Raw genomic sequence first — 11786 nt, forward strand, 5'->3', positions numbered from 1 at the left:
GGCCCTGTGGGGTCCCGATGGCGGGATTATGGTGCCTTGGCTATCATCATGGCGGGAATTGCGTTTGGCTTTCACCAGCTCTACAAGGTAAGTCCACCCTTCCCTGAACCCCCCACCGCAGCATTCAGTCCGTTCTCCCCATGCCCTGAGGTCCGTCTGCGTAGAGGTGCACGATGGAGGAGTGGGGCCGGGCCTGTGGGCAGAGAGCACCCATGAACACACCCTCTGGAGGGGGCGTCCGGTCAAGTCCTGGTCCTGCTCTGCTGGAGGGGTGTGCTTGGCAGCTTTGGATCCTGTCTCCTGTTCTGGACTCAGCCTCTCTCCTCCAGGCCCCTGCTGCACAGGGTGTCTATGGCACCCATTGATCAACAAGCCATGTCAAGTACTTAGAACTGTGCCCAGCACATACTGAGCAGTTGGTAAATTTTTGAGACAAATGACATGGTGGTTCAGAATAGGGACACTGGGGCCCAGCTGCAAATGTTGCATCCTGGCTCTGCCACTTAGCTGTGTGACATCTGCATCTCAGCTGTAAAATGGGGACGATAGCATCTACCTTACAGGCTGTTGTGAAGCCCCTGGAGTGGTCAGTACTGTTCTGGAAATTGCTGTGTGCCTGGTACATACGAAGTGCACTATATGCTGTCGTTTCACCTTCCTTTTGAAACCAGCTTTGAGAATTTCGGCATAATCACATTTATAGGCCCCATTTTTCCCAGACATCATGGTCAACCCTCAGAATTCCAGAGTTTATTTCTTCCAACAGAACTTCAGGCACAAAATGAGCATTTACTCCTTGTTATCAGATACTAACCGCCAAGAGACTAACTTTGTTTTGAAGCAGATGAGGCTTTTCTGTAAGATGCAGAGCCCCGGGAGGTCCCCAGAGACAAAAGGTAAAATGGGCCGGAGGACTGACTGTTGGTCCAAGAGAGAAGCCCCTTTGCTTACGATCCCGCCTGCAACTCCACCCCTGTCTGGAGATTTTTTGAAAATGAATCTGAGTGGAACGTGGAGCACGTTTAAACATTGCACTCTGGGACTCTTAATTTTTGACTCAGTTGCCAAAGCTAGTGACAGAGTTGTAGAGGAATATAATTTTTTTCATAGAAGAATATAATTCTTTTCAGTGTAACATCTATTCTTGGGATTGGAAATTTTCATGTCAAAAAGCCAGAAGCAAACTGTTCTGGGTGCTGGGGCCTCTCCCTCTGACCTGCTGCCTCCTCCCCTTACCCTGTGTGCCGAAAGCCCATTTCCGGTCACTATCTGCATATGGTCCCTGAGAAGAATAAAATGCTGAGACCGGATTCTCGGATCAGTGTCTCAGCTCTGCCGAGCGGCTCCTAATCATCACGCGGCTGCCCTTGGAGGGCCTGTGATCTGATGGAAATGGGAAGCGTAGTTCCCCTTGGAGCAAAGCAGGGAGAGCATCAGTTGTTTCCACGAAACTCTGATCTTTACTCTCTGCTTTAAAAAAGAAAAGAGACTTCGAAAGATCAGTCACAGTCGTGGCAAGAGAATTTCTGAAACATCTGCTAATAGTTTCGTTAAAAAAAAAAAGGAAAGGTAAGAGCTGTCACCTTGTTTTATCGATATGGACTGAGGCTGGAGTAGTGGATGAGCTCCTTCCCTTGACATTTTTGATCTCAGAAATGGAATTTTTAGCTTGTTACACGTATAAGAATTCTTTGACTTTTATACTTAGGAAATTTTCAGCCTGGAACGTAAGGCTACATTTGATGAGCTTTGGCTCAGTTGTGGGTAATAACTCACACAGTGGTTGAAAAGCACTTTGCAAAATAGAAAATGCTTCTGAACATGTGCTAAATAACCGTCCTCATTCAGGAGTGGCTCTTGAAACCCACAAACCCTGGGTGAGAAACCGCCCTTTCCTTCCCCTGTCCAGAAAACTCAGTGGAGAAGTTGTCTTTTTTCCCATCTGGGCTCCAAATGGAGTAGGAACCAAAGGTCTCCTTTGGTCACACCTGCCAGTCACCACACCTGCCCGCGCGCCCTGCACCACCTCTGGTGCCACCCCTTTCTGGTCCATGACGGTCTTGTGCTCCTAAAGCGGGAGCTGCTGTTAGAGCTCCTGTTCTTTGCCCAGCTCCCCTTCCACCGCGTCCCGCCCCAGAGCAGGCCCCGGTCCCCGCCGTGCCCCACTGCCTCCTTCCCGGGTGTTCTGAGACCCGCACCCTCCTCTAGCCTGGGCTCCCTGAGCTCTGGGCCCCCTCGTGTGCTCGCCCTCCAGCACTAGCTTCTTCTGCCCCTGTGATTAATGTCCTCAGGTTCTATGTTTGACTCTCACCTGAAAGAAACCTGTTCTGAGGAGTTAAGGCTTTGTTCAGAGAAAGACTGAGGTGACCTCTTTGGGTGGCCTCAGAACACCCACATATTATCCCTACTAAAAGAGCCAAAGGTCCCAGAAGCCTGTTGTGGATTTCCATTTAGGCTCTCAAATAACTTTTTGATTATTTCATTTACTCATTTGTTTCCAAGTGGATAATTCATTCTCATGCCTCAAAATGGTAAAAGGTTCAGAAAAGTGTCGGAAAAGCCTTCTTCCCTCTCCTTCCTGGAGGCCGCTAATGGTGTCACTTTCTTGTATAAGCTTCTACATTTTTATCTTACAATTTGTCAACTTTTAAATATTTTTTGGAACAGAAATATAAATAGTGCCATTAAGATAACTGACCAAAAGAACCACAGAGAGACCGAATGGATTCTACTTGTCCCTCTTCCCTGGTCCCTGTCCTTATCCAGACAGAGTTTTTATGTGGTTGTAACCACAGTCCCGTGACTTTCAAACGTCTTGTTCACTGGGGGTGTTTGTGTGGGGGTTCCAGAGCCCAGGGGCAACAGGGAGAGAGCTGGTCGGCAGAGTTGGAGAGAGGGTTGGGGACTAACCCCAAGTGCGCACCCATTCCTTGTGCCCATCCTGCCTCTTGTAGAAATACCTGCTCCCCCTCATCATGGGTGGCCGAGAGGACAGGAAGCAACTGGAGAGGATGGAGGCGAGTCTCTCGGAGTTGAGCGGCAGCGTGGCACAGACAGGTAAAGATTAATGACTCCATCAAGTCACCCCTCAAAGCCTCTCCGAGCAGCCCCCTCTCTGCCCCCTCCCCTCCCCCCTCTGTCTCCACTTTATGTGGTGACTTCATTTATCTGCTCTGAGAATCTGTTCACATTTGCAAATGAAGCCGCCGTCATTTCGGTTTAATTTGAAATTGCTTGTTTACTGTCGGCGCGGCCTCAATTAATTATGTTTTTACGGAAAGGCTCCCAACCTCAGAATATTAATAAGGGGAATAAAATGACAGCCTTTCTAAGGGCTGTAAAGTTCATTTTTAATTTCTGCTTCTATGAGGTTTTCAGGGGGGTTTTCAATGATTTTCCCCCTTCCCTCTAAGAATCCAACACAGGGTCAAGAGAGGCTGTAATTACTGCGGCTCCAGGGACCCTGGCCACCTCCTCTGTCATCGACTCCACAGGGCTGGCGTTCATTACCCAGTGCCCCAATGATGGCCCAGATTAGCTGGGACCTGTCGCACCAGAGGTGGCTTTTCTCCTTTATAAACTTGTTTACCAGGTGGAAGCTCGGAATTCTAAAAAACTCAGGCAAGTGAGAGAGCCGCTGCCCCAGGCAGGAGCCTGGCCCTCAGGGGCGCATTTGCAAAGCCCTCAGAAACCCTCCTGAGGAGGCCACCAGAGGGACTCCAAGGCCGGGACAGAGTCATGTGACACGGCAGCCTCTGAGTGGGGTGGGGAGGGCAGAGAGGGGCAGCAGGGAAACAGAAGTAGCCGTTTTTAACCACTCCTGGATGTCGTGAACCTGAGTCACGTGCGTCTCTCCCAGGATTGGAGTCTCTGTGTTTCCACAAGGGTACAGTGAGGCCTGTGAGATGAGGGATGCAGGCATTACCGAAGTTGGAAGAGCAAGGCAAATCATAAGCAGATATAATTAGAGGGGAGAGGTTTTGGACGGATATACTGTTGACCATGGACAACTACACAATAGAAAGATAAAGTAGAAATACTAGAGGTTAGATACAGTGCAGGTAGATTACCCAGAGTGCAGATAAATTATGTGGATTGCTGGGGGTGGGGGATGTGTACAGATAAATTAGATGCAGCAGCTTCTAGGTGTGCGGACAGCGAAGGAGGGATCTGTGTGTATCGTCTAACAGAGATGCTCTCACCTCCAGTGACCCAGTTACAGATGACATTAGCCTCTGTCCAGGAGCTGCTGATTCAGCAGCAGCAGAAAGTCCAGGAGCTCGCCCACGAACTGGCCACAGCCAAGGTACTCGTCCCTGACCCTCTGGTTTCTCAGGTCCAGGTCCGTCGTGCATGCTCTTTGCTCTTGTCCTTCGTGCCCAGTTCACTGCGTCCCAGGACGTCACTGCCTTCCATCTGTCTGGCTTTGTCTTTTCTCACGCTGTTTACACCACAAGGGTCCGGGCTACCCTTGTAGAGAAAGGAGGCGGTCCCTGCGAGGGTGGTGTGGTGTTTGGTGATGGAGGCCGTCTTTTCTGTGGTGGTCACGTCCCATCAGGAGGGAGGAAGAGCAGCTGTCTGCCTGCGGCGCTCCTGTGGCAGCATACACCCGGCTCTGGAGGCAACTGGCGTAGACACAGGATGGCCTTCGCCTGCAAGCTAGGCCACGGGTCCTGGCATCGCCAAGAGCCATGCAGAGGCTGGGGTCAGGCAGAGGTGTGCCAGGGCACTGCGCCAGCCTGCTGCAATGGGCAGGTTCTCTAAACCAAGGGCCTGGGGTGTCAGTAACCCCTAAAGGAGGATAGTGCCAGCTTGGCATTGACCGGGGCTGTTTCTAAGCCTCACTTCCCTAATCTGAAGTAGTCTTGGCACTACTAGATCCTAGGGTCAGACTGCCTGGGGCAAAATTCTCCTCTGCCACATGCTAGCTCTGTGACCACAGGCAAGTTACTCAACCCCTCTGAGTCTTTGTTTCCTCATCTGTAAGATGAAGCTATAGCGGTACCTCCTACATTGTACATGCTTAGAACAGTGTGAGCTCCCATCAGCCCCCAGGATTGCAGGCTTCTGGCCTGGGTCTTTGGGTGTGGGACACGCTCATTCCGGAGGCTCCAATTTGGGCAGACTGGGTCCTGGAGACAGAGGCCCGCTGGCTCTGGGACCCCGCCGCTCTCCGCGTTCCATCGGCCTCTCCTGCGCCGCTTTGCTGCCTCCCTGCAGCCTGCAGCCAAGCTGTGGAGGACCTACTCTGAGGGCTCCCCCAGGGCAAGACCCACCCGGTACACAGCTACATGTGAACCCAGCCCAAGCCCAGTGAGTCTTTCCATTTCTGATGGAGTCGGGTTGCCTGTTGTGCAAGAGTCCCTAAAAACCCCCATGCGGAGCTGCTGTCCACCCTTCCCTGGGCTGGGTGTAGTTGCCTGTGGCCACCTCCAGCCACGGCGGGCGGTGCATAAAGCAGCCGTCCATCCATTCTCCTCTATTATCTTTTTGGAGCTGTGGCCTGCCAGTGGCCAGAAGCCATTCCGGAAATTAGAAAACTGTTTTCAGACCTTAAGCATTAAGATTAAGACCACATGTTGCATTTTAAGAGGGGAGGGGACCCGGGATCGTGCCTGGCAGTTGAGCTGCCTCACAGTTTTCCTCGCATCTGTTTTTCTGATGGTCACCCACCCGCCCCCTGCCCACTTTCATTCTCTCCTGAAGTGGGGCTCACTCATATGTGTGAAGACTTTGGTTACCCCATAAACCAAAGACTCAGAGCTGTGTTTTCTCAGCTGTAATGTAAGTTTTTATATCTGGCTTCCAAACCCCTACTACAGCACTGTAAAAAATTAAAAAAGAAGAGCGTTAAGTAATTAAAAAACCTACATAAAACTGAAGGCTGGGAGTTTTCTACAACTGTTTTTTAAAGAGACTGGCTAAAAAGCCCCAGATGTCAGATTTTATTTCTAAATCCTGGCATCTGGCACCATATGCGTTTGGAAATTTGAGTCCTTTGTAGGCCGGTGAGTGGAAATTGCTCCCTTGTTAATGGGCTGCTATAGCTTTCAAGGTCTCAGAGAAGCCAGAACAGCGGCTCCTGGATCTGCGCTGTCTGGTGGTCTGGAGTGGGAACCCGGGGGGATGTGTGTGAGTGCCCACTCCAAGACCGCCCCGCTTTTCCTTTGCAAGCGTCCACTTGAGGGGCTTCTCCCTGCAAAGGTGTGCCTGGCTGGGCTGCTTGCCCATGCAGTGCTCTGAGCATCACCCACCATGTCAGAGTCCTGCAGCAGGCTGGCAGGAATGTCCAGGACCCCTACCCTCTCCCCGCCTGGGGCTCCCCGCATTCTCTTGATCTTATGGCTTGGGTTGCCTGTGTCAGGCAGGGGTGTTTGGGAAGCAGGGGCCTTCCACTGTTAATCTGTGCACTTGAAGCGAGTTTGAGGTGGACTGCAGCCTGGGCGATGAGGGTTTGCACGCCTGAGGCCTCCACCCACAGAATGAGCCCATGAATACTTCACAGGCCGCTTGGCCACCAGCAACTACCATTGGAGGGGCCACCATTTCGGCTTTCCTCTTCTCCATTGGTCCCAGAAAGACTTGCCAGAGAACAGTGTGGTTCTCTGAAGCTTGTTGGGGAAGCTGTCAGATTCAAAGGGGGCAGGTGTGCATGGAGAGGTGGCATTTGCCCTTGGTCACTGTGGCTCTTCCTCTGGGACCCTCCTCAGGAAGATATTGAAGCCAAGTCCTAGGACGGCTTCTCTGCACTCTGCTGAGCCTTCAGAGTCATCCCCGGAAAGAATGGCTGTGGGTATCATTTTTTGTCATTTTATTTTTCATAAGCAAAATACCACTATTGCACCTAAACATGTCGGGATTCCTTAATATCATCAGATACTCAGAGTTGTAGCATTGTTTGTTTTTAGGGTGTCATCATTTAAACAGAGAGACACGGGCAGGCAGACCCCTGAATGGGCAGTGGTAGAATCTCCCCAGGCGTGTCCGGGCTGGCACACAGGACACGGAATGCTCCTGGGTCCCCCAGAAGCAGCTGCCCCATGGAGCAGAGGGGAGCCCCAGTCTGATCCTTGTTTCCTTGTGTTCTGACTTTCAGGCCACTACGTCTACCAACTGGATCCTGGAGTCCCAGAATATCAATGAACTCAAGTCGGAAATTAACTCCTTGAAAGGGCTCCTTTTAAATCGGTAGGCAGAGAGAAGGCGTGGGCTTCTGTTCTGCCCCCAGCCTGGGACCGGAGGGGCCTCTGCAGTCACTGTGGAGGGGCCGTGCCCCCCTGAGTGGCCCTGTCCCGCTGGCCCCTCATTGAGGTGGCAATTCAGGCATTGCATCTGGGAATATTTTGAGCTGTTGCTTTCCCTCCCCTATAGCCACCCTCCATCCCCTACCTCTGCCCCCCACTCCAAGGTGACAGTCTGCATGTAGCGCCCATAAGAGTTTGGAAATAAAAACAGTTCGTTGGCCCTGTCAGAGGCCTGACCAAGGACAGCTGGAGCCAACAGGCAGAGCCCTGAGCAGAGGAGAACCTCCCTCTCCTGGCCTGGGGGTTCCAGATAGGGCCACCTCCTCTGTCCTGAGCCCTGGCTGGACCCCTCAGTGACAGCTTGGTCCCAGAGAAAGTGCTCACACAGGGTCAGAGGCCTTAGTTTGTGGGCTTCTATGATGCAAGGCAGGGTCAGAAGCCAGTGTCACCAGTCGGGTACTGAATGGAAGGTGGCTGGCTTGTCCTGGCTTGCTGGGGACCATCCTAGTTTGAACTGAAATCTGTGTGTTCCGGGAGCCTCCCACTCGTGGGACACTAGGACAGTCGGTCCCAGCTTGGTGTGGCCCAAGGTCTAGAGAAAGGGCTTTGTGAGGTGGTTCAAAGGCTCAAGGTGGCCCTTCCCTCTGAGTCAGGGATGGGGGTCTTGAGGGGTCTTATCACCCCAGCTGAAGGACCCAGGTTCCCGAGCCACCTACTTCCAGGCCCTTTCTGAAGAAAAGAATGTAGCCTTAGAGAGAGGTGACTGCACTCAGAGGTGGCCAGGGGTTATTAGGAGAAATCCTTTGTGTTTCCGGGCCTAGGAGATGAGCACCTTTGAGGTCGGGGGACAGAGGGGTGACATTGGAGCCAAGAAGAACGGCAGATCGAATTTCTCCCATGCCTACTCCACACAGTGGGATGTGGCGGGGGAGCTGCCCTTGGGTGGGTGCTGGAGGCAGGGGAGCCCGGGAGGGAGCAGGCCTTGTCCTCTCGGCTCAGTGGGGATCGAGCCTGCCTGGCCTAGAGCTGCACTTCCAAGCCTTGCCAAGGGGGCCTGACCTCCCGGGTCCCTCCTGGAATCAGCCTTGGTTTGGGCTGGCTGCTGGCCCTGGCCGGGGGCCAGGGAGGTGGGGGCTGGGGGTGGGGGTGGGGGGCAGGAGCAGGAGCAGAGAACTGACTCTGTGCTGTCAAGTGTGGGACCCGGAGGTTTTCTAGCAAAGTACACTCATGTCACCCTTCTGGTGGTGGTGTCTCTTACCCCCGAGGCCAGTGGCCAGGCTGCGGACAAGTCAGGTGTCCTAGGCCCCCTGCCGCTCCCTATCTTGTCCTGCTCCTTCTCCAGGACTGGAGGCTAGGACAGTGCGGAGAGCTGGGAGGGGCCTCAGGCTGGCTGTCCAGCCCTTGACAAGGAGGGCGGGCCTGGCCCTGGGCGGGTGGGTGCTCCGTGGGCAGCCTGGGCACCTCTGGTCCTGTCCCAGCCGCCCCACCTCCCGCCAGCCCAAGGGCCTTGCTTCTGAGGGGCGGGCGTGGGAGGGGACAGCGGGGCTCCTCCTGTCTCCCGCCTGGTGGCCCTGTCGCCCACCCCGCCACCTCCTCCCCTCCCAGGCGGCAGTTCCCGCCGTCCCCGTCAGCCCCGAAGATCCCTGCCTGGCAGATCCCAGTGAAGTCTCCGTCGCCCTCCAGCCCCGCGGCCGTGAACCACCACAGCAGCAGCGACATCTCGCCTGTGAGCAACGAGTCGGCGTCGCCCTCCCCCGTGAAGGAGGGCCACAGCCCCGAGGGCCCCGCGGCTGCCTACCACCTGCTGGGGCCCCCGGAGGAGGGGGCGGGGGCGGTGGATGTTAAAGGGCAGGTGAGGATGGAGGTGCAGGGAGAGGAGGAGCAGAGGGGGGATGAGGAGGACGAGGACGACGAGGACGCGAGCCACGGGGGCGGGGAGGACCGCCTGGGCGCGCAGAGGGGGGGCCGGCGCGGCGGGGACGGGCAGATCACCGAGCAGGTGGAGAAGCTGCGGCGGCCCGAGGGCGCCAGCAACGAGAGCGACAGGGGCTAGGCCCAGGGCGGGTGTCCCCGCGGGGTGCTGGCCAGCGCCCCCTGGGCCCAGGACAGGGGCCCCGAGCTGGCTGGGGGCAAAGCTGGCGCAGCCTGGCTGGGGCCCAGGCCCTGCCCATAGGTTGTATTTCTGTCCACCTGGCCATCTGTCCTGAATGCCAACCCCAGCCACCACTTCCTCCGCTCAGCCCCAGACAGACAGGCCTTTGACCTGGTTCTCATGTGGGGCCGACGGTGCAGATTCTGTCGGCTCAAGGCTCCCTTGACCCCGACTCCTAGCCAGACTGCGTGTCCAGGGTGCGTGCTGAGCATCTGAGCTGACCAGACACCGGGCATGACAAGGGGAAGCCTGATCACCCGGCTCCTGAGCCTCCGTGGGGCAGGGGCCTCCCTGACCCGGTGGCCACCATCCCTCCGCTCCTTCGTGGCTCCTCTTGCCAGGAGCCAACGGGGCTGCCTTGCCATGGTCCCAGAAGCCACAGCCCTGCCCTCCTCCCTCTCACCAGGGCCCCCCAGGGTCCCCCAGCCAGGCCCTGCCCGTGCACCTGTCCCAGCCCCACTGTCTTCCCTAACAAATGAACTCACACTGCGTTTCTGGCCATCTTCGCTCGCTGCCTTGTGACTCAGCTGTGCCCCTGGTGAGACGAGGTTCTCGCTCCGTGGAGCATCAGGCGTCAGGGCCTTCCCGTCTGTCCTTCCCGCCCGGAAACACATGTTCATTTGTGTGATCAGGTATAGGTTTCAGAATATAAGATACGACTGTATATAATTGTAATAAATACGAGTTGTCACTATTTAATCCCTGCCTGTGGCTCCCTGTCTGCTCATGGCACGCTGTGCCTGGGAGGTGGATCTCGGCTAAGTCTGTGGCAGGTGAGCCCTAGGGAGGACCCGGAGGGGCTGCGGGGGGCCAGGGCAGCCTGCACCTGGGTGGCAGCTCCTGCCTCCTCCATCCAGTCCCTGCCCCTGGGCAGGTTCGAGGGCTGCCCCCTGGGAGCCGGCGGGTTCGTCCCGGGACCCGAGCACGGAGGGCGACATGCCGATCCGGGAGAAGGGACCTCCTGTTACTGTATATAGACCTGGTGTTGAGCTTGATGAGCTCTCCTTCCTTAAATGGATGAATGTGCTCCCAGGAGAGTGTCTCCTCTCTTCCTCTCCCATCTCCCTCTTGCCCTCCCTGTCTCCTTTTAACCTTCACACAACACTCAGCTAAACCCAGAAAAATAGTGCACAACGCTCCCTCCAAGGCGCACTGTGTGTGGCCACAGCCCCTAGTGCTGTGGCTGCGCACAGGGACAGAGGGCGTGGTCACGGCTGGGTGCTTGCGTGGACACAGAGGCTTTGGGAATGAAGTGCAGGGACCTCAGGGCGAGGAGGTAGAGCTCTGCACCCGTTAGGTGTTAGGTGGGTGTCCTGGGTGCACTCCACTGGCCGCTGACCACAGCACACCGCCGCCTCCTGCCTGGCCTGGCAGCCGGGGAGGGAGAAGCTCTGGGGTGAGACTTGGCATTGGGGCTGTTTTGTCTCCAAAAACACTTCCTCTTCTCCCGGGTTCCCCTGTAAGGGCTCCGGGACGGATTCCTGACTCGCAGGGCCGTCCAGGTGTGCTTGGGCCTCTCCTGACCCTCGAGCAATGGCCCTTGACCTCCCTTTCTCAGGTTTTGTCTTTGATGCCCGTGATCCCATGTGACATTCCTGTGGTCCATTTCCCCACCACGCGTTCCCGAGGACGAGGAGAGCCCACATTGAGACTCACCTCAGTCTCCTTTTGTCCCGGGGACACCAGGGTTCTCCGTCCCCAGAGGCACCCAGCCTGGCCTGGACGAGGACTCCCAGTGTTGGGGAACCAGGTGGGCCCTGGAAGTGTGAGCAGAGGGCTGAGGGTCTGCAGCACCCTCAGCCTCCATGGATGGGGCTGGAGACGTGGGGTTCCCGCCCTCCAACCTGCTGTGCCCCATCCTGCTCAGCAGAGGGCCTGGGTCCTGGGTGGGCAGCTACGGGGTCTCCCCCTTTAGCTTGGTGACCATTTGTTGTCATCTCTAACTTTCCAGAGGGTCCTCCTGCGAAGGCACCAGCGGGCAGCTAGCCTGGGGCAGATACAGCCAGAGCTGTCGGGTGGGTGCAGCTGGCAGCGGCCCCGTGGGAGGACTCCCTGGGGCTTCTCCGCCTCTGGGCGGGGGTCACTAGGCTTTCAGGTCCCTGGGGCTCCTGAACAGGGAGAAGGGGGTGGAACCGGGGCCAGGAAGCCCTCTGCCCTGTGGGTCCTGAGCTCTGAGTTAGGCTTTTGTGGACAGAGAGTCTGGCTCAATTTCAGGGAGGAAAAAAACCCCTCCCCAAAACGGCGTGAGTGCTGCCTAATAAAGGCAGCTGCTGGACGGAGGGAAAACAGCCCTTTGAAAAAAAAGCCTTTCATTAGAAAAATAATGCACTTCATCCAAATAAGGTAAAAATATTTGGAATGGGGCAGAAGTGAGCAGCAGGCAGCGCCTG

General features: G+C 55.9%; 1 protein-coding gene across 3 annotated transcripts in view; it reads left to right on the forward strand.

Moving 5' to 3' along the window:
- PEX14 (peroxisomal biogenesis factor 14) overlaps nucleotides 1-10095 on the forward strand; it is a 166584-nt gene extending 156489 nt beyond the window's left edge. For all 3 annotated transcript variants that reach the window (XM_036999993.2, XM_073233183.1, XM_073233184.1), the window contains 5 exons: nucleotides 2-87; nucleotides 2955-3057; nucleotides 4209-4306; nucleotides 7097-7188; nucleotides 8850-10095. In XM_036999993.2, coding sequence (XP_036855888.2) covers nucleotides 2-87; nucleotides 2955-3057; nucleotides 4209-4306; nucleotides 7097-7188; nucleotides 8850-9297 — 827 coding nt within the window. In that variant the 3' untranslated portion in view covers nucleotides 9298-10095. The remainder of the gene's footprint in view (nucleotide 1; nucleotides 88-2954; nucleotides 3058-4208; nucleotides 4307-7096; nucleotides 7189-8849) is intronic.
- The last annotated feature ends 1691 nt before the right edge of the window (nucleotides 10096-11786 follow it).

This window comes from Manis javanica, chromosome 4 (assembly GCF_040802235.1).
Source record: "Manis javanica isolate MJ-LG chromosome 4, MJ_LKY, whole genome shotgun sequence".
Lineage (NCBI taxonomy): Eukaryota > Metazoa > Chordata > Mammalia > Pholidota > Manidae > Manis > Manis javanica.